The 23,362-nt window shown below is 43.3% G+C and overlaps 1 protein-coding gene across 2 annotated transcripts; it reads right to left on the bottom strand.

Annotated features, from left to right (window-relative positions):
* Positions 1–4,272: 4,272 nt before the first annotated feature.
* On the bottom strand, positions 4,273–19,724 carry LOC120693823. 2 transcript variants are annotated; one of them, XM_039977040.1, is made up of 2 exons: positions 8,180–19,724; positions 4,273–8,107 (listed from the first exon to the last, which is right to left on the bottom strand). In XM_039977040.1, exons 1-2 carry the CDS (start codon positions 9,348–9,350, stop codon positions 7,632–7,634), a joined length of 1,647 nt encoding a protein of 548 aa, XP_039832974.1. In that variant the 5' UTR covers positions 9,351–19,724; the 3' UTR covers positions 4,273–7,631. The 2 variants fall into 2 exon arrangements, with proteins under 2 accessions (XP_039832974.1, XP_039832973.1); XM_039977039.1 differs by having other exon boundaries at positions 4,273–8,077; positions 8,150–19,723.
* Positions 19,725–23,362: the final 3,638 nt, after the last annotated feature.

Here is a 23,362-nt window from a genome sequence, read left to right as displayed (position 1 = left end):
CTCCGCTTTTCTTGGGCTTCACTAGTAAATTCTTCGTTTCATTGCTTGTCTCGTCTACGCCTGACAAGATAAGGTCAGAGTGCAATCGGTGCGTGCTTGGCCCGGACGTTAATCTGGCAATAAGACGCAGTATGCTTTTCTCAAATGGTTTGGAGTAAGAGGGAAAGGCGCGGAGTTCGGAGTGGAATCGGCTACCTCAGTGCTTGCCTACATCTCATGTGAAAAAGAAACTCGCTAACGCTCGGGCTTCAACTCCAAACTTGTAGCACTGGTCAACGTACTATTCCTCTTGGCTCTACTACTCTCAAAGAGCATTCAACAAAGAAGATAGCTCTCTAGATCCTATATAGCTAGCTACTCAAGATATAAGTGAATTTTCTTTTATTGCATAAGTAGAGCTGGGTCAGTTCAGGAATCTGCTTACGTTGTAGACTAGTGACTCGTTATCGTCAAGATGGTAAAGGCTGTCTTTTCTCGCTTCAAACCAGGGGCATAGTTTCTTCTTTAGGTAAGGCTCCTCTCTGGAATAAAATTTCATTGGCTCACTAGATACCGAGGCTGGTCAAGCCCAAACACGCAAATCGTAAACATCAAAATCCCTCGAATAAGAAATTTAAGAAATGTGATAGCTCGGTTTCTTCGTCAACATGGGAATCCGAAACAAAGACTAGCCTCTTCAACAAGGGAAGGCTATCTGCCTACATCCACTTACATGGGACTACCTCCTTCCAAACAAACACTCTGATCATCGGCTCAAAATCGATCTGTAGGCATAGGAGAATGAATCGGATAGGGCTACTACTTATTTTTAGGAGACTTACTTACGCGGTACACTTCCTTCCGTTCTCTTTCATCGGCGTTCTGGCTATCAAGTCAAAGTTCGTGAGAAAAAAAGCTGCCAGATGGAGGCAGGCTTCTGAGAAATAGAAAGTCTCTTTTCGCTACTCCTTACTAATAAAAAAGTTAAGATCCTTACGCGTACTCTATTCGGGAAGAATGATCTTCGGTAAAAAGAGAAAGAAGTCTTCAATTAAGCTGTATTAATCCCAGCTTACTCTGGCATTGAATGGTTCCCCTAACCCTTCTTGATCTGACAGTATTAAAATCCCCTACATTAAGCATTTGGTTTTTATGTATCCCAGCTCTTGCCAGAATCTCCTTTTTTTTCTTAACACTGTTGGCCCTCCTGTCAAACACCATTTCTCCCACTAGAGAAACTGAAAACTCCCCGACCCAAGAATCTAATAGAGTCACCTGAGACTCATCAACCGAAGAAGCAAAGGTGGTGACAGTGAAATAGGATCAGTCGAGCATATTCTAACCTCGGATTCTGAGTACGAAAGAAAGGGATTAAGGTCCGCCAAAACAAAAGACATACTGGGGATGCCGTTTCCTACTAATATCAAGGAATTGAGAGGCTACCCTCATTCAGCTTTCGCAGGCCCGGTTTGGAGTTTTGCTTGGCTTTTCTAGTGCTTCAAAAAGCAAATCTGGTTCGTGTGGGGCTAATGGAGAAAAGATGTACAGTGATGCAAAATGTCAAGGGCGCGCAGCGTGGGCATATTCTGAGGCAGTGAATGAGTCCGTTCAAGACTTCGATCCTATGCTTTCCTAATCTAGCGACTTTCGGATTATTCTTATTCCCGGTTGTGTGAAAAAAAGGAGCCCTTACTCATCTTAAACAAAAGGCTTAGCGCCCTCAACTTACCAATTTCACTATAGGCTGGCTCTTGGTGGAAAGGTTCAATTTCTGATTCTTTTCTTGGAGCTGCAGATGTAAAGAAGAATTGAATGCCGGCTATTGCTTGATCTTATCCCTAGTCTCTAGGCTGGCTGGCCATAAACAACCAACTACTGCATAAAGAACAGAAGGATAGGGCTGAAACGTGGCTAGAAATGCGGAAAGCAATCGATTGAATCCAACGTGAGTCAACAGCGGGGTCTATTAGTGCGTTACCGAGGGTGGTATCAAAGGCATAAAAGGGTTCGAAAGTCATAAGCCACGGCGCTAACACGCATCCATTTTCTTGCTAGATGCTGACCAATTGGTCATGAACATCGTAAGGCGTTGCTCTTCGCGAATCCCTGCCGTAGTATCAGCTACCCCTACTCGCTTAAAGCCCTTTACCGATTCCACAATGGTTTCCCTTTTACATCTTGTAAGTCACAGCCTCCTTACCCAGCGAGTGAATGAACGAGCCAATAAACTGGTGATCGGTCCATTTACTATTTATTATTTACTATTTATTATAGTCTATGACGGAAGATCGTCTCTTCGCACATGAGATGCGTACTTTGTGGTTGGCCAGGATAAGCAAAGCCTACATCATCTAGGACTTGCCATTGAAAATCCACCTTTCTATTCGGTCATCAACAGCTCGGGTCCATTTAGCTTCGGTGACCAGATAGATCCATCATCTTCGAGGAGGAGGAAAGTCCAATACGCGTTATGGAAGACTAGGGATTGCTAATCCGCCCACGCGGGAAGCCTTCTCCCTCTCAGGCTCAAGAGTCAAGATAGCCCGCCCTAAACAAGAAGCAGCTTATTCTTTCTACTATGGCGGATAAAGCAAACCAAAATGCGCAACGGCTTTCGCGCTAGTTGCTCCATCCGTTGCTTGTTTGGTTTCGATGCATAAATCAACCTCTCGTTCAGGCGGTAATCCTGGTAGAGTCTCATGGAAGACGTCGGTAAATTCTGACACCACTGGAATAGATGATAGGTTCTTGACCTCCGATTTCGTCTGCATGGCTGATACAAGGTAGGCGGTACAACCTGACTCGATTAGATGCTGTGCCTGTAAAGCTGAGATTGTCGTGATTCGATCACCAACTTGTCTGAATTGCAATGAAAATGGCTTAGTCCCCGGTTTCTGGAATGTCACCTTCCTGCGAATCAATCGTGGCATGATGCATAGTCAACCATTCCAAGCCCAGCATCATATCGTCCTGCTTTTGCAACTATTGGGTCTACTCTTAGCTCTCGTCCTGCAATCTGTATCTTAAGGTATGAACACCTCAATTCCTGAATGAAGAATTCAAAGGTTCCGATCAACATTGTTTTTCCACTCTCTATTGTCGCCAGCCCACATCTTTTGACCCAAGCTTTAGATGATACTGAGTGACTGCATCCAGTATCAATCAGTACGTAAGCAAAGCACCCAGAAATATTGAAGATACCTGCTATCAGTTCTGTGGCCACGGTAGTGTCATCTGTCTGATCTAGTCTGTCGATTGGTCCCCCAGCCTCGCTGTGATGTGCCTGAACTGTGACTCGCGCGCCTCCTCTGCCTCCAAATCTCACGTCCCGCTGAGAGATGGGACCTCCACGACCTCTCGGCTGTTGTGTACCGCCACCTCTCGCCACTACTCCCTGTGTCATCGGTTTGGTTCGGTCTCCAAGCATGAGTTTTGAATTTGGCTTGGGACACTCCCTAGCGAAATGACCGAGCCCACCACAATTGTAACAACATTCTTCCTGTAGCAAGTTGACTCATGATGTCCCCCTTGACAATATCGACACCAAACCTTCTCGTAATTCACAACGCCAGAATTTGGCTTAGCTGGATTTGCTGATGGCGGGGAATTCATTGACTGACTTGGCCTTGATTGATGATCCATCAACTCGTGGCTTTACATTGAGAACAAAGCTTTGCTGACCCTTGCTAGGCTCATATGACTCCACTCGTAGCGCATCATCAGATCCACTAGTCTCACTGTACCAGGAAGGTCGATTATTTGGGATGAAGCCCTTCCAGATATTGCCGTCGCAAGCGGAAGTCATCTGCCACAATGTCGGGAGCATACCTCATCAAGTTGTCGCATTTCATATTGTAGTCCTGAACAGTACCACTCCCTTGTTTTAGGCTAACGAATTGCTGTCGAAGCGCTTCCCGAGACATAACATCTAAATACTGATCATTGAATTCTCGCTCGAACCACGCCCAAGGAATGGTTGGATTTGAACCATCATTATCTCCATTATGTCTCTTCTTTGCCTCCTGCCACCAGAAAGGAGCATGGAAACATGAGAAGCAAAGAAAGAATGAACATATGGGCGTTAAGCATTGTGAAGAGTTTTTTATTTAGTTAAATAGCTGGGAATAAGGCTTACCTTTCGTAAGTCCAATATGCGAGTAAGAACATGTGCGGGGATAGGCATATGTTTGAGGATATGGAGGAAATAGAACGATTTCACTAATTGTTTCGTCTGGGTCGTCTTTTATTTTTTTTACTTATTTTCACTCACTACTTTTTTCTATTTTCTTTTGTCTATCGAAACAGCCTAGGATTTTACCTAGTCAGCTTATGCTTCATTTCCTTCGATTTCTTCTTTCGATATGAGCGAGCTTACCCAAAACCTATACTTTAATGATCTAGTAGCCCTATTCACATATGCCTATTTCTCTAAACCTAGTCCTATTACTGCCATATCTCTCCCGGTGCTCGCTTATCCCTATTCCGTGCATACCTGTCTCTTGCATACATAACTGAACTTTCCCATGCCCACTGAATGCCTATCTGTGAATCCCTTTCCATGAATGCCACTCTTAGGCTATTGAAACCATATCTCGCCTATTTTTAGTAGCTTACTCGTTCATACCTAGCACCTGTTTCTCAACGTTACACATACCTTGAATGCCAACCAACAACTTGTTGACCTAACCAGATGCCTATACCGGTCGGTGCTTCTTTCAAGGGACAACCTCTGCTCGTGGTTCATATCTTGCTAGCTCTGTCCCAAGCTCCTCTTTCTAGTAGCCCTACTAAACCTATGAGTTGACTCGTACATACTCACTTATTCTTTACTTATCTTATCTGTGACTGCATATTCCTAGCATTGACCTATTCAATATGTCTCTATTGGCTAAACAATAGCCCTTGTAAAAACAACTATACCTGTCTCTGCCCGTGAAAACGAAAAAACAAATCAACTACGGCTCCCTCAACGTACTCACTTGTTGACCTATCCAGCTTATCCAACTACTTGACCTAAACCATATGGATATACCGGTACTGCACCGTTACGCAAAAATGAACTCCTTTTTATAGTGGGCCTATGTCTTGTATCCGTTACTTGGTCGTTCAAATCACACAACCCATACCTAACTCCTGTTTAGAAACCTGTGCTTGCCAGCTTATCCTTTTTAGAAATATGCCTATTCCTTTCCCTGAGCAAGGTATATAGAGGTAGTCACTCATTGCCAGAACTACTACTAAATGCCAATGCTAGTGCTAAGCTTCAAGTACTACTCTGAAATCTTATGCATAGGAAATCCTATCTATATAGATAGTGGTTTCGTTACCCTCAAGTCACTCAATAAACTCTTTCCTACTTTCGTTAGACTTCTATCGGGTAGCTGCTTACACCTACTTTCCTATTATCTATTGCAGCTACTCCCTATGTTTCCTATTTTTGCGGCTACCTCCCTAGTGAGTGAGTCCTCCCACCCAAGCTAGAAACCTATACCCAAGTTAACTCCTTTCTACTATTTGTTTTTGTTCTTATACTGATTGCTGTTTTTCACTGTCAAAACTCCTATTCATGCTTAGCGCCCTGGGTATCCTTTGAAACTAGGCCGGCTATCAATAGTTGGATATGAAGTAAGTGAAGAGCGAAGCGAAAGAAAAAAGGGTTTCTAATATTTCAGTGAATAAGCCTGAAAGAAATTGCACTTGTTGAGATGGGACAGGTCAGTTTGAACTTTCTTTGAACCCGCTAATTTGCAATTTTTGATTCTTCATACTGGCAGTGTTTCAAAGGAGGATTACCTTGACTTAGGTCTGCCTCCGGCCTAAATGAAATCAACCTAAGTGAAATGGAGTCTCTATCGTTCCGCTGCAAGAGTTTACTATGAGACTTCATACACCTTAAAGTTCATAGAACGAAAAGAAGTTTTTTGGAGGCCCTTATCCTCATTACGCCTAGCATTGAGTGGGCTGGATATTTACCTTATCAACTAGCAAATCAATAGGGGTTCTATTTGATTAGGCACCTGAATCGGACTGAACCGACTGTTTGTCAGGCTACTGTTCTCCTATTCTTTCGAATCCATGAAGTAAGACATTGATTTTGCAATAAGGTCAATTATGTCCATTGCATAATAAGTTCCCTTGAAAAGCATTGGCGCACGTGTAAGCGAGTTGCTCTACCGAACTGAGCTATAGCCCTTGTCAGAGATATCTTAACATATAGATAATTTCTTGTCAAGATGAATATTCTCTAATGCCAGAGGATATCCCTTTGATCCGTTTACTATATAACATAAACATACCAATAACGAAGCGGTATTGCTTAAAAAAAGGATTCTATCTATAATCGATTCTTTGACCGGCTTTGGTCGAGCAACCACTACATTTCTGAAACGGCTACTGCCTACATAACTTATCTTCCTCTTTTCAAGGAAGTAAGTATCAGACCATATGTAGTTCTTTGCCTCGTTAGACACTAGAAAACGAATGAGATTTGAAGATATTTTATGAAAATCCAATTTAAATCCGGTTACACTTGTTGGTCACTTAAGGCCGACTTTCTTCTCTAAGAAATTCTAGAAATTCGGCACACTTCATTGCGGCCCTCTCCGAATCCGCCTTTCGGATGTGACCCACTTACTTACCCGTCCATAAAAGGAAGATTTCTGTTGGTGGAATTCCAGGCTTCTTTTGATTCGGCTCAGCCTTTCAGGGCATAAGCAGTCTTTCCAGTTAAGGGCAGCCCCCGTTAGATCGGAGGGGGTTTCATTAGCGAAGGACTCCCCATTATCTATTGCGATGTTCTGCAATAGATCAGATATCTCTTGCTTAAGTTGCAAAGCTTTCTCGAGCCTTCTCTCTTCATTATTTGTGAGAGGGCGTTCTTCGCGCTGGAAGTTCTCAGTGGGTGTCGGTGAAGGCTCGAGGACGGCGTTCCCTAAGGGATCAACTGCTTTCTTGAATAGGAAATCAAATGAACTGAGGAATCATAAAACATCATCTAAACTGCAAATACAAACTACAAGTAGGCAGACACCATCACAATTCAACCGCATTTATTTTATATGAGCATTTTACAATAACAGATCACTCATACGTTGAGATATCAATTAAGCTACTGGTTCTCTTATATTAGCTTGTTTTCCAGCATAGTGTAACTTGAATTCTTTGACTTATAGCCAATCATAGCGATACACTTATCCACCTAGCAATTTATTAAGGCTTTATCAAGCAAGTAATGAAAGCTATATACATTGGTTTCACAGCAGGATGAAAATGGCAAACCATGCAAGGCAAATAAAGGTACGGGGCAAGCCAAAAACAGCAAGCAACTAGAAACGAACTGAAATGAATGAAACTAACGAAGGAAACACTACATACGCTAGAGCATGCAAAATACATGGAGCCATGGAGATTGCGTCTCACCTCGATGAAGTTGGAGCAGAGCCGTCCGCCGACTCCGCGACCGATAGAATTCTGATCCAGCCGGTGTGTCTTCTCGAATGTGTAGAACCGACTTTGAAACCCGCGTCCTCGCTGAGGAGTGCCTACGTACTTTCTTCATAGAAGAAAGATCAGGGTTGCTTTCGTAGTTCTTTTTTTATCCTCCCCCCTTCTCCATTTAACGTCTGTTATCCTCCTCCCTTCTCCATTTAACGTCAGTTAGTTAGTAGCTTGACTTGATTCAATGGATCCAATTCCTCCATTGAAGGATCATTAAGTTCTAAATTAATTAATTCATTTTTTTTTAGGGTATCAATCCTATCATTGAGGAATCTTTTATAATATTTACTATTTCGTCCATGTTGCCGCAAACTATCAAGAATCATACTCAACATACTTGGATCATATTCTTTACCGCTTTGCGGGTTTCGGATTGTATTTCCAGAGGTATCATCTTGCCAAAGTATTTGGCCATTAACTGGGCCAGTTAAACGTCTAAGTTCTTCCAGTATGCTCTCTTTTTTTTCATAAATCTCATTTGTTAAGTCTAGAAATTCCTCCGGGCTCAAGGACCCAAAAAAAGCTTCCTCTGGGCTCAAGGACCCATGCAATTGAGTTAAGTTGAAAAATATTCTGTCTTTGGCACTCAGAGGCTGCTCGGGAGCAGCTGCTGGGGCCGGTGGAGCAGCAGCTGCTCCTGCTGCTCCATCGGGGTTGCCCGCTGGAGCAGCAGGAGCAGCTGCTGGGGCCGGTGGAGCAGCAGGAGCAGCAGGTCCCGCTGGAACCGGGTTGTTAGGGGCAACCTCCCCCCTTTCCGGAGAGTGGAAAGGGGGGATCTCTTGTATGGGCGAGAGGGCGTTCCAGTCCTCGTCCTCCATATGGAGGACGGTGGGCTCTTCCTCCTTAAGGGCTGTTTCGCCCTCGGAGCAGGAGGGACTTTCTTTATCCATTCCTCCCAGGGTCGCTCTGCGGGCCTCCTGAAATCCCTCGAAGAGGGACTGGAGTAGAAAAAGTACCCATGTCATGACAACATTCAAGAGGTCCTTGAGTAGCTTCGGAAAGAGCTCCTTGAGTAGCTCCAGAAAGAGCTCCGTGACCCCCGGAAAAAGCCAAAGAAGGAGACCTACAACAGCTACGGAAAATACAAAAAGAATAGTGATTTTCCTCCTTTTTCCCAAATAGCCGACGACCCAGGAAAGGAGGATTTTACATTTTAAATAAAAAAGGAAAAAGGTATTTTTAAACCTATTCCCCCCTTTTGGGTCAGAGGCAGAGGCTAGGTACCTCCCGCCCCCGGACCTAGTACCCGCTTCACTTGCTGTGATTCTTGGCCGTTCAAGAATCACTGTTTTCGTGATCGAATGACGAAATAGATATATGAACTGTATAGTATCATTTGCTGGGATGGGATAAGTGATTCTTTTATTGGATTCCCATGGGATCGTAGAATCAACTAAGGATGCAATCGGTATTTGTGATCGATTAGCTTCCAGTATGACCGATGACTTTCTATCTGGATTCGGAATAACCACACAATCAGGTTGTTGGTTCAACCCAAAATGGATTTTCTTCTTTCTTGAACGGAATTTCTTAGGATTAGCATAAGAATTGGTCAAAAAAGCCCCGATCTTCCATTGAGAATCATTGATACAGCTCCCCATTTTTTCCATTATCGAATATATCATTTTTTCCATTATCAAATATATAAAGAAATGATTAGTCTTTAAAAAGAAGGAACGGCCATTTTGACGAATGAGAGATCCTATAAAATGAAGAGCGTTTCGTAAACAAATCAGTGTCTTGTCTGAATCGAGAATAGCAATTCCATTTCTGGAACCACGGATATAGACTTTAAAATGGTGAGCAGCTACCCGACGGCCGAGATGTGCATTCGTACAAAGTAATTTTGTACAGACAGTTGAAAGGATTGTCATTTCCGGTTTTCGTTTCCGGAGATACAGGTGGTAAGTTAGAAATGAAAATAGGTTAGCTGCTGATCTTCTAACCACTCAGAGTCAGAGTAAACATCAAAGAAAGGTGATTGATGACATAACCAGTAGTGGGAACTTCACTCTACTAGGTAACTAACCTATAAACTATACGCCGATTCTCGAGAAGCTGCTCTCCTTCCTGAACTATCATCTCTCTTTGCTTAACTTTGAATAGGCCGGCCACATAGGCATGAGTGGATTTCTTTTCTTTTATTGGATTTTTAGGCCTAGGGAAATAGGTATATGGGATGGGCTGGGGATAGGAAATGAACAAGCTTGGTACTAGGGCAGGGCTCCCACTGGGTGGGACGGAACCCTATGGGACAAAGGATCACTTCACTACGCTTCCTTAAATGTCTTCGCTGAATCGCTCCTTTAGTAGAGTGGCTTTACGCTTACACTCGAGCTGCTCAACCTAGGCACCCTGGATATTAAGCTTTGGGCCGCAACCTAAACACGTGTTTAAGTTAGTCGCTCTGCCCCTTACTTATTAGTATTATTCTAGCCCACCAGCATCAACTGAAAATAGAGTATATTTCCTTGCCCGGGCCGATCAAGCAATTCAACGCGGGTGTGAGTGAAGGAAGGATCCTAGCTTGTAGTTTCACGAGATGAAGCCAAGGAAGACATTCATCTTTTTCTATGTCATTTACCATTTGCATGGAAAGCAAAGGAATGATGAGAGTAAGCTGCTTTCTTGACGGATGCAGAAGATGGGGAATATTACCTCTTTGGAGATAGGAAGTCTACTGGAAGCTATTGCTTTTAATAAAGCCATCTCGGGTGGTGCTCCCTTCGTCCGCCCTAAGTCAATAAGTAGGATCCCTTCGTAAGCTAGCTATTCCCCTTCGCCCAATACCACCCTGAAATGCAAGAACTGTGTGGGGATAAAGCGGGGATTTGGCCCTGTCAATCGATATTGGACATCGAAGTGTACCTACACGAAAAGCGCCGCAGCCTTTAAGCATTTTATGATGGCAAAGCCAACAAAGCCATGGGGAACCTTTATCCCTACCCTCGAGGTACGAGGAAGGTACGTGATGAGCGGTATGTATCTAACCTTTCAAAGCCTATTGCCACCTACGGTGAAAAAGCCAATTCCTGGGCTTGCCAATCATTAGGGGCATTGAGCCAGCCAAACATCCGGAATCACATAGAAAAGAAAGAATGGAGGTTGATATATCTAAAAAACCCACTGAATCTCTACCTTCAATACGAATACCGTAGGTCTAAAGCATACCACTCAACCGGACAGGGACAGGCCGCCCAAAAGGACATTTATGTTGATTTATGGCAAAAGAGAAAGAGTTCTCATTCTTTTTCATCAACGAAATTACTAGAGGACTAGAGTTGTGACAATTCCGAGAGTAGGACCTTCACTTAACATAGTTGCAGCTCCGAAGAGGAAAAGGCTATGAAAATTAGGCATGGAAGCCAAGAAGAGTGGTTCTTCACGAGATCAAACTATGGCTAGGAAGCCAGGGAATCAGCAGGTATAGAAAGGGTAGGACTGTGACTAAGCGGAAGCATTCCCTTTCGATTGCCTAAAGGCTAGTTCTGGTCACTGGCTTAGCAACGAAGAAGGATACTCCTGGGACTTTTTCAAGACTACTCTTTTTGGCTTATTTTATACAGCCTGCTTCTTTCAAAGAGACTACATCAAGCACAAGAAAGACCTTCTTCCCACCTCCACGAGTTGATTTTGTAGAAAACTCGGGTTTCCGATAGTCAAAGTGGTTTCTATAAAAGAAGAGAAACATTCGATAGTGATCTTTTCAATACTGCAATCATTGTAGAAATCCATCCAAAGAAAAACGATCTTTTACTCTCTTCTCATTGTAAACAATCCGCGCAATGGTAGTTTTCCCGAGCCCACCTTGACCCACTATTGGTAGGGCCGAAACGACTTTCCCTTGGTGATTCTCTGAAAATAATAAAGGAATTCCCTCCTCGCTGCGCGCCTTCTCTCTACCGAGAACATTCTTATCAACTACGGTAGTAGGAGCAAGGAGACTGGATTTCATGCTGATTACTCTTTCTATCGCTTTCTCCGCAGGGTGCACTTTTCCCAAGTCTCATCTCCTATCCGGCCGGCTGCACACTCTGAGAGTTCTTTCTACGGCAAGTCTATATTCAGAATCTCAGGTTAATTCAGGATATGAATTAAGCTGATCGTTTTACGTTCTGTTGGTGGGGGAGTAACAGTCTAATCCACGTCCCATTAGGTATTCCATCAGAATATTATAGGTCTTTACAAGACATTCTTTCCTCCATAGAACTCTCATGGTGATAGAGCTGTTCTCTATAAGATTATCGGTCCAACTCTACTAGTCTCGTTGTCCAGTAGGGGTTTCCGCTAAACACATCGCAGCATGTACTGAATCTTCCTCAATCATCACTCATCCTCTGCGTATACCGAGATAACTTACACATGTCAAGTAGTTCAAGGTTTCGTACCAGAGTTGGATTACTGGATACTATCTTAGTATGGATTCTGACGATACTTTTTATTTATTATCAAAGCCTCGAGCTTAGTATATATACCAGAAAAGAAATTTACTTGTGACACCGTGAGATTGGTTGGTCTATTCAAGACTCATGACTCAAGTCTCCCTTTAGCGTCTTAAGTACCATTAATAATTATGCGTTTGGGGCATCCATTCTGTATTTACTGTTTCTGTGGTTCAGTAATTTAGATCTGAATCCATTCACACCGACACGTTAGATACAACCATGTTACTATTATCCAGTTCATTCTGAGACCACGCAGTCCACACCGAACAGCATACAACTGTATGATGACTGTATAATTAACTCTGTTTAGTACTGATATAGGGCTTGGCTCGACTTGAACCATACCCGTATACGCTCCAGTTAGGACTGAGCCTGCTATTATCTTTCCCAATAGGCGGCTAATTGGGGTAAATTCATTCTGGTGCGCTACCAGGCGCGTGCGTCTTCCTCAGACATTTACTGAGTCTACTGCATTACTGGTATAGTCATCTGCTGACTGGTTCACGGACCCTTCTCAAAGGTTTTTACCGCTAACTGGACAAATAAGGATTCCCTAATTTTTAATGTCCATCTGCTTATCATGGCAATCACCTTATTTGGCACATCGCCCTGAATCTTGCCCATATCTCCTTGAACTAGGATTCGGCCTGTTAGCCTAGCTAGCCGAATAATGGTAGGGGATCTGTCTTCATATATCCTGCTATGCTTCCAAGATTTAGCCTTTTGCTGCGCCCTTCTTTAAATGGAAAGCTCGGAAGGTTTGGATATGATGAAGAAGAATAGTAGTTCCGATAACAACGATGCAGATTTTCTTTATGTTCTGCCTCCTTTGACTCATAAACCCTTTACTTCCCACCCTTCCTTATTGTTATTCGCGGATTACACTCCTAGGAAACTAGAAAGAATCTAGCAAGGATTCCAGAGACATTCCGACAACCTCCCTCGAACAAGTTGAGTTATTGAACGTTCCTTACTCTCACTTCGGTACTAAGTTCCTTTAGAGCTGCCTCTTTGCTCCGAACCTTTTCATATAGCCCGCCCCTGCCTGATCGATATCCCCTTACAACTAACTTATAGTTAAAGCCTTAGGAATAGGAAGAGAAGGTAGGGATTGCTTGGATACAACTAGAAAATCTACGAATCGTAGTCCTCGTACGTCATATTCTTCTTTGCCTTCGCTCGCTAGGAATATCATCGCTATCGATGTTCCGGATAGGAAGCATATGAACAGAATCTAGGGACTTGCCAACCCCGAAACGAGAAGTGGATTTGCCTGGGGTATTTAATTCCTTTTTGCAAGGAAGGAGCAGCTATTGGATTTTGAAAGGAATCCGTAGCCGTAGCTTTGCTTTGGTTATGCGATTTGGTACCGCTCGTCTCGTAGTACTAGCTTCGTAGGCTTCGTACGTGAAAATGCCTACTTCAATGTTGAACTAAGAACTCGACCTACTATAGTTTCCTTGTCTACTGACCAACATGGCCTTGCCTGCCGCGAATCTCCATTCCAAGCTTGCTGGCTCTATTCTGACGCTTGCTTGTTTTTGACAAGTTCCGGTCTTTCTCTCTCTGCTACTCCGTGTCTACTACCTTACCAACTACTTTTTATGGCCTGTGCTTCTTCAAATCATATACTTGCCTAATATGCCTAGCTTGTAAACAACTTCCTACGCAAAACCCATGAACTACTCACCTGTCCGATTCTGGTACTTATCCTCCCCAGATGCCTACCTTATAATATGCCATACACAATAAATAAGATACTAGGTCCACGGCCCAGTTTACTGCCTATCGTCTATTTCGACTCCCAGTGAGTAACTACAGCAAGAATAGGATGCGCCGGCACGCGCACCGGCTTTCGCGCTAGCGCTCAATCCGAGCGAGTAACTACTAATGTTACGAGCACAAAAAGCTTGTTTGTTACGAACGAAAAGACTAACCTTGAACTGGAATGTCCACAAGATCTGGTAATCTTCTCTTAATTTCCTAACTCACCGGCATCACATCAAAGTTGGCATGCACGTCATGGTTTCAATTCTTGGTTTTAAATGGATAACCGTCCATACCTTAATATGGTGGGTTATGGTTAGTTGTTCTCTTTCTTTGATGCAACTTTCTTGAGAATTCTTTTCTATGTTCAATGATGTTAAAAAGAAAAGTGGTTTTTCGGCCAAAAGATACCCCGCGCTTTACTATTGAAATGCGATTCGTGCAACCTAACATGGATCACTTTATGTTCCGAGATCTTTATTACTTTTTTCAAAGAAACAGTATATGAAAGAAAATAAGTATGAGTCGTTTACGCTAGAAAAGACAGATTGCGAGACACCATGTCTTAATTTAGACAATTATCTCAGGGTTCATAACAGAGTCCGCCACTCGTGGTCTGAAGATAGGCCGGGACTCTTCCCACTGTGATCTTGTAAAAGGCCCAAGGCTATTACTAGTTAGAAGGAGGGCACATTGCTGTTTTGCGACTTTACTGAATGATGAGCCATTACTGTTTAGCGTCCTAACTGAAGGGTTGTATCGGTATTCGTTCTTGAATCAGTGACTGATAGTAAGGGCTAGTGATCAATCCATACTAGTGGACTTTTCGTATAGTAAGCAACTCTCTCTACTCCCCACACAAGAGACTCAGGGCCTAGCTCAGCAAAAGACAAGGAGAAAAAGAAGCAGGGTGAAGACATATGGCTTTAGGTACTCTTCGTGAATTGCTTTATTCCAGTTCTAGTTTCCGCTCTTCTTTCTTTCCCTCTTTTTTAAAGGTTCTCTCCTTTCTTCCCTTACTCTAGCTATTTGCTGATTTAGCAAGGACTCCTACTCCTGGGGAACTACTGATTGGTTAGAGCGTGGGCTTGAAATATACCTTTATTCCCGCCTGGAAACCTGGGATTGGAAATCCAATCTCTAGCTCTTGAAAAAAGGGATTAGAAGGTAGACCAACTACTACAAGAAAGGGCACGAGGAGATAGAAATAGGGGTACTTACGTAACTCTATCACGTCATTTGTCAAGTTTTCTTCTAATTAAGACTTTTCACGACTTATAATTCCATTCTTACTATAGGCGGCACGCGAACTTACTTTTCATGAAATATACCGGACTGCTTTGCCTACAACACGGTGGTACTATTCCATACATACAAGGGAATTACTTACTCACTCTCCCGGTTAGCGGCGGAGTCATAGGCTTACTATCCTCTTCCACTATTACCATGGCTTCTTTTGGTCTAACCGGACCACCCCGACGAATAACCAGAACGATGAGTGCCCACGTCCCAAAGATAAAGTAGCTAGAAACGGAAATCCTCGTATTTCTTTTACTACAAAACGAGGAAAAAGGCTCGTGCTCATACGTATGGATACAAAGACTCTAAGAAATCTTATACACCCGAGACAACGTTATAAGTTCAAGCATATCTCGCCCGAGACTTTACCTAGTCAGATGCCACGAATCAAGCTTTTCCTGATCTTGCCTATTGCTTTGCTCTATTTGGCTATGAATTCCCAATGCGGGCCAGTCCTAACTGACACTGTACTATAATTGGACAATTGCGGCTAGACGGAATGGACAATAGCATGGCTATCCTTAACTAACCGCTAAGCAGTTCGAGACATCAACAGAAGTAAATAAAAGAGATACGCGGCCCTTAACTATCATTTGCAAAGTAATACACAAGCTCGCAGGCCAGTGAAATGGGGCCCGGTATCGGCAGATCAACGAATTCAAACTAGCTTTTCAATCATCAAGAAAAGAAATAAGTATCCATAGCTTTCGATCAATAAGACGGTAGAGATATGGCTAGCGGGATGAGGCATATACTATTCACGATTAGGCAGAGCAAGGCATTCCAATCTCGATTCCAGATCAACACAAATGATAGATATACGATCATTTCCGGATCAAGACATTCTTCCTATTAAGATATTGAATTGGGTCTTGGTCGTGGGGGAACGATGATCGATTCTGCTGGACGCAAATGGATTCGGAGATAGAAGAGAGTAGGACCACTTCGAAGTCAATGGGTTAAACATAGTGCGAGTTAGACAGATCCCCCTTCTCAAATAGAGAAAGAAGAACCCTATCGCCTAAAGAGTGCTGGAATGTAGTGAACCATACCGAGCTTTTCAGAGACGGTCAACACAAGAAAGAACAATCTAGAAGCGCCATGGAAGCGGAAGATTCGAGAGAGAGTGAATTGATCATGGTACGAAGCTCGGCCACGGGTAGATTCTTGGTGGTTGACCACATGCTCCCCTTTGACTTTTTAGAGTGTTCTGTGGAGGCCTCTATTGGGAAGGTTCGTCTGAGGCTTCGACCGTCGCCACAAAGATTCTTATGAGGCATGCTTCTGACGGGCTGCCACGCGGGAGGTACTGGAAGACTTTTCAAAGGGCTAAGTATAGGCACCGGGAAAGAGTGGGGGGTTGAAGTGGAGTTGCCACGACGATTTCTGGTAAGTCGATTGCGGAGGAACTGAGAGGGAGAAGGCCGGGCTTCCCAGATTGTGCAAATTAGCCATTCCACTTCGGGGCCGTGTGCACATAGCATGGAGGCGATGCCTTGTGCCGTGGCGTCAATTCTAGCTTCTGATGCGGGAGCTTCTAGCTGTTCGCTTTTAAATTGGCACTTTACTTTACTTTGAGGGCAGAGCGTGAATTAAGTAAAGGCTTATTTGTCAAATAATATCCAGTCCTGAATGTTTTATTTTTATTAACCAAAACCAACATTTCTCATACTTGCAACTAAGACCTCGAATGTTTGGAAAATGACGACAAACAAAATGACACCGAACTGTCATGATAAGTGATTGGGATGTAGATCCACTAATTATTTACTACGAAGCCCTTTCCTTCCTTTCACAAGTTTTCTCCTATCCAATCTGCTACTTCCCTATCAAATGTTTTCCTTTTCTGATTGAGCATTGTCTTTCCTCTGCAGACTTGCAAAGCAGAAGGGAACACTCCTCTCCTGTCAAGCTGTTATCGTTAAGCCGAAGCACCTAAGGCCAAATTCCAATACAACAAGAGCTAATGTTTAAATAAGAACGTTCTACTCAAATCAAAATGGTATAGATAATATGAGTTCGCGATCTCTGAGACGGTGGACATGTTCTGTCTCAGCAAAGCCTAGTTTCGGAAGATTGAAACGTTTCATTGAAACTCGTTTTTGACAGAACAAGTATATAACAACATTCCTTTTCTGATTTGACAAGAATTCTCAAATGGGGAGAATCAACATCACTGTGCACGAGGCCTCTCTTGCTAGAGGAAATGACTTCTAGCCCTACGCAGATTGGCATAGCTATGTATGTGGCCAACTTCAGTCAAAGCAATTCCATGATAGTAACACATGATTTAGTTTCCTACTATTTTCCACTTTCAAAGTCTTTTCTATAAAAGCAAAAGCTAGGCCTTAATAAACAACTGTTCTTTCCAAGGAAAGAGAGAAAGAAGTAAAAAAGCGGGGGATCGCTAGGAGCTCCTCTTCCGCTAAGACTAGTAATCTAGAATCTATTCTTTTAAAGAAAAGGAAATTACCCACTCAACAAAGAGCGGAGTCGTTGTCGTGAACAGGATTCTTCCCACCCTTGGGAAGTAGGCTGGCAGAAAGAAATAGCTTTTCTCTCATCGCCATTTATGGTTATGGCCTGGTCTGGGGATTGACCCTACGGCTATGGCTATTGCGCTTATCAATTCCAAAATGAAAAGATTCTTATTCTTTTCATATATTCTCTTCTAAGAGCTTCTAGGGCATAGAATCTAGCACCCTCTTTTCTTCCTTCAAAGCAAGCTTCAATCTTTCACGACCGATTTCAAGTAGCCAGTATCCTACGTAATTCATTCTTCTCCTTGCTTACTTTTCAGGGTAGTCTCGGCTAATTCGGCTATTAAGCTAAGCCTTTGACTAGTATGGTATGAATTCCTAAAGCAGTTCACCGTGTATTAGCTTCCCCCTTGCTTTCCTGGCTTGGCCACTAGCAAGAACAGCAACCGACTCTACTTAATAAACAGCTGCCACTTCCGGGGAAAAACTCTAACTCCTAACTCAAACCTAACTAAAAAAATCGGCAATTCGTAATGCTCTCTTCCTTTCCTGACCCCTTTTCAGGAGCGCGCGTGACTCGATGAAATTCCAAGATCAACCATTCCCGAGGAAGACTTCGTGCGGAAGCTGCTAAGTGGAAGAAGTCCATAGGTTCAGTAAAGAAGAAGGAAGGCGTACTATAAGCTGAACAAACACATTTGATTCAACCGGCAGAAGTTCACGAGAAATTCAACTCCTTTGACTGCGCTAGTGAACTCTCTAGTTCTCATATAAAAATAAAAAACGAATTCATTCAGTGATTTAGAGACAATGACAAATCATTTGTTGCGGATCATCTCACTCAACCACACTTCAGTGATTGAACATGGGTCGGTCCCTATTTGACAGGGGAACTTCACCCATTTCATTGACCTTCGAACCGCTCTTGCCCTCCCCTTTCACTTCCATAGTGGTCTTCTTTGGCCGGCCCACTCATTTCACTCTCAAGCTCTCTGAGAAGAGAGAATCCGATTCAAGATGTTTAGAATTCTGCCTTTCCTTCATGTTCGTGCTTTAAGTCAGTTCGTACTTTTCAGTATATAAGAGAATGACTGAACTCGCGTTGAAAGCTACTAAACAACGGCTGACAGAGACTCATAAGAGGGAGAGCGGTAGCAAAAATGAGATCTTTCGTCTAGACAGAAGAGAGATCCTTTCCTTCCTTTCTATAGGAAATGACAGATGTTGCTAAGTCACCTTCCGCTGCTCTTGCATCATCCCTTTTCCAATTCTGGATGTATGGCTCGGTTGCATCCGATTGATCGATCCCTAGTCACTGATTACATGCATGAGTTCTTTGATTCACTACTGACTTCTTCTGTGGAGCCGAGGAGAAGATCAATTGGCTTAGCCGTACCGTATCTACAACTGGATAATTGATTTGCCGAGGAATAGTATTATTTAATTGATTTGAGCCGTGCCCTTGTTGGAAAGAAAGGGAATAGGTGTCTTCGGCCGAGGTGCCGTGACTGTGGGGAAAGGGCCGTACCCTTCTATGCATGTGGGGATTCCAATTCCTAATCCTAGGCCTCGCTCGTCCCTCGCTTCGTAGGAATAGTACGAATCCTGGTCATCGCTAAAGCTGTTTTGCCAACCAATCCTTCCTTTCGATCAAGCAATCCTTCCGATAAATCCGATTTAGCGCTGGGGGGCCGTACCTCTATTTACGATAATTGCTTTAGGAGCAGGTGCCTTTTTGGATTAGGATTCGGAAGTACCGTTGTTTCCGTAGAGGATTTCGCAGTGCCTGATACTAAGGTCATATACGCAGCAGTTGAATCCGAGGAGCAGTTTATCGAAGAAAGGGATCAGCCTGCTAAACAACAACATCTCATTTCCCATGATGAACACATTGAATCTGTTCAAGTAGATAATTCTGATTCGGATGAGGATGATCGTCTAATCGGACCCGCCCCTTCCTTTTTCTTTGTCGCTATTGCGAATCCGAGGATAGAACCTTTTTATCGAAGTAGAGATGGGGCGCAATCGAAGTTGCCGTTGAAAACCTTACCGTTGTAGGATCTACTGCCGTCTACTACTATACGAGAATTTCAATCATTTCTATTGGAATAGCCGAGAAAGCAACAACTACTACTATTGACTTATCAAAACCTTTGTCCCGGGCCTTACCTCCAGTAGGAAATTGAACCGTACTTCCGGACTTCGCTTCGTTGACTTCCGCATTGCCGTGCTCTTCTCGGCCCTTGTCTGCTTTGCTTTGCCGAGGGCGAGGATAGGAAAACCGTACCCACCTTTTCTTTTAACGGAAGCCGATGCTTGTCTCCGCCTACAACTAGATAATTTCTCGGATGACAATACAATACTACAAGCAGGAGGGGATACAAATCCTTTAGATTTCGCTAGTGCAACGCTCGTATTGACCTTTAGCTCGTGGGAATCAATCGTAGTTTTTATTTAATATCGTACGTAGGACTACGAATCGTACGTAGTATTTGCGTGGGCCTCGCTCGTATGCAAGGAATAGGTTTAGGAATAGGGCTAGCGAAGGAAGGGACCAAGGAAGGAATTCGTAGCCCAGAACCTTAAGCAGGAGCTCATAACTACTACGAATGGAAAGATTCCAGCTATTGAAGCTTAAAAGAACAGAAGAAAAAGATAGAGAGGTTCAAGTTGATGGAATCCAAATCTTATGCTGATTCCAGTGATGTTGACATATTTGCACATATATCATATTCCACTTGATCGATATACCAATTCCTGAAAAAGAAGAAGATAGTGTTAACCAGTTGGAATGTCATGAAAGCACTGACTTCCGAGACAGCCTGTCCTCGGCTATTTCATTATCAAAAGCAAGTATTGGTTTTAGCCGAAACATGCGCATATTCACTTTGAGCACAGCCACCCGAAGAGGATTCGAAGAACAATTGCTATTTCATTCCTTTGGCTAGGAATCGTAGGTATTGGCGTACGTATATTCGCTCGTGTCTCGTAGGAAAGTCTATCGATGAACGGAAGCACCCCCGCGTAAACCCCCTTGAGGTGATGTCTGGTAGTTTAATGTCAAGAGTAGTATACCAACCTATTTGAAAAACAATACAAGCCTTTCGAGACAGTAACCAGGTCAACTCTGCTGCAGCAGTGCCAAGGATTGCAATTTAGCTCTTTGCTTTTCAGTTGAGGAGCGAAGCCCTGTAGTAAATACCTCCGGAAAGTAAAAATCTCATATCCTAAATGCCTTCTTTCTTTTACATAAAGGGAGAAGGATCTGATAAAAGGCGAAGATAAAAGGCGGATTCTATTGATTTTCCCAGCATTTCCTCAACCAGTGGTGTTCCCATGTGGTGGTATACCAATATTGAATTTGTTTCATTCGCTATCGCTATCCCGGGGCCGTGCCTTGTAGGAAAGGATCGCTCGCTACAGGTAACCCGTTAATTCGTAAAACGTATGTTTCGTACGATATTATGTTTCGTATGTTTCGTAGGAAGCCGAATCCCGGTATTCGTATAGGAATAGGTGTCTTCGGCCGATCAATTGGAGCCGAATCCCGTAGAGGAATCCGTTTTCGTAGCAAGGAAGGAGCCCTAAGCTAGGTAGCTGTTCTTGGGATTTCCGTTCTTGGGATTACCGGTGCCCAGGAAAGAATGGATGAAGCAATGCCGGTACTAAATTGATCAAACATGATGGTGATCTGCTACCCACCTACTCTAATAGAAGCACTACAGGGGTATCAACTATTGAAACAAATGCTCAAACCAACTATTCAAATAGCAGGCTTTATCTTTTAAAACAAGCAGGATTCCAGGAATTGGGAAGAAGAGAAGGTGCAGAAGAAGAGAGGGAATCTAGATCAAAGAGAAAGTAGGGAAGTGTTGCTCGGCATGCTTTACCAAACAAGTAGTGGAGTCCGCCCCTATTCAGAAAGCCGGGTAAGAAAGGTGGTGTATCAAGGAGTTACGGTTGGAAAGCAAGAACTTAAAACAGTTCAATCCAGTTCTTCTGATGATAGGAATCTTCCCTTTATTAGGTGGCTATAGCATAACGAAACAAGTAGGTTGAGTAGTTTTCAAGAATAGGTTTGAAAGTAGTATTTTTTAATAGGTAAAGTTGGCTTGTTAGGAATAGGTAAAGTATATCAGTTACGGTCAAAAAGTATAGATGCACCGAAGTTGTCTAGTTGTTGGAAAGGGATAGCTGGAATTCCCTGTAGTCAACATTCTAATAGTATCCAAGGGATAACCGAGATAGAAAGAAGTAACCGCTAAACTAGTTTTTTGACAAGAGGTATGCGTATTGAATAAGAAGTATAGGCTTTTTCTTGCTAGTAGAAAGATTTATACCGGTGGTAAGCGAATAGGGGTGTAGACCTTTGTGAGTATGTATTTACGAGAGGACAGGTAAGTCACAAGGTATTCCTTGAAAAGCAAATAATAGAAATGAACGAGAGTGTGGAGAAGATACTAGGTTAAGTGCATGAAGGGGTAGCCGGGGCGGCCCGTATAGCATGGTCTAGGGTTGTGAGAGACAGAAAGAAGAGATCGGTCATCAAGAAAAGGCATAGGACTAGAAAGAAGTCATAGGCAACTCACAGATACGCACGAATAGCTAGTAAAGAACGCGGAGCTCCTATTCTATTCAGGCAACCTTGGCAGCTTTGCAAGCTCTTCGCAACAGGCTCCGGGGATGCAATAATGGTGATGGTGGCACTCCATGGATTCATGAAGAGAAGCTGACAGACCCTGTAATTGATGCTTTCCAAGCTGATGAAGAACGAGGCGTAGGAATGCTATGAAAATTTCCAACCAACGGCTCCAACCGAACATGAAATTTTATCCACGCACTCTTATTCTTATCCAGGTTTTATTCTTATGGTTGGATTCTGACAAAATGACTACTTACAACTCTCAGACCTATTGTTGAATGAATGACAAACCAACGCTCATAACATTATTATGGTTTCTTCTACTCCAGTGCAATTATACCATCGATTATTGTATTGGGGCTTCTTGTAGTTATCGGACATTTCCTTTTCGATCCTTACTTACTACCATGTCCTGCAGTTTGAACACGAAACCATTCCTGACTTGATCCAGGCGATTTTGGGAAGGACTCCGCATTCTCCCACAAAAGGCCAGGCCTTGAGTTTCTAGCCGACTCATATAAGTTAGGGTGTAAATTGAGGTGACGTATCTTTCTCTCTGATGTTCTCTGTGGTCTCAAAGGATGATCAGTCGGATAGCGACATTGGTAAATAAAAAGAAGAAGTTTACACGCCGGGTGCATACTTCAGTGCCACTAATTAGCGACTTTTTATTGGCCCTTTACCTACACCATGTAGACCGTAGGATTACACAGAATCCCATTGGCGAGGACAGCTAGGTTATTCAAGAAACTTGGAATACCAACTCCAAACAAGCAACGGATTGAGCAACTAGCGCGAAAGCCGTTGCGCTAATGCGCATCCTCTTGCTTGCTTGGCTTGCTGAATCAGCATATGGATATGGATTACTTCATTGAATTTCTTGGCCCGAGCTCTTGTGATTGGTCTACTTGGCAGGTGGAATGGATCCTTAGCAGGTTCATGTGTTCCTTGTTTACGTAGCTCTTCTGTTGGATCACGTAGCCCCTCCGTTGGATTACGTTGCTCTGCCCTTGGATTACTTGAGTCATTTCTTGGTTTACTTGGCTGCTCCGCAACATGTTGGTTACTTTATCCTTCGCTTTGTTTACTTGGGAGCCCAATACTTATTGGTTGGGAAAATGACCTTCCAAGGAAAATTAGCCTCCCACTGGACCGAAAAACCCATATATTCCCATGGGAATGGGTGGTGCTGAACAAGCAGGCAGGCCCAACGTTGTTTATCTCTACTGCAATCATGGTTAGGTAAAAGGAAT

This window comes from Panicum virgatum, unplaced genomic scaffold (assembly GCF_016808335.1).
Source record: "Panicum virgatum strain AP13 unplaced genomic scaffold, P.virgatum_v5 scaffold_183, whole genome shotgun sequence".
Classification (NCBI taxonomy): Eukaryota; Viridiplantae; Streptophyta; class Magnoliopsida; order Poales; family Poaceae; genus Panicum; species Panicum virgatum.
This window is presented reverse-complemented; position numbering and strand designations above follow the sequence as displayed.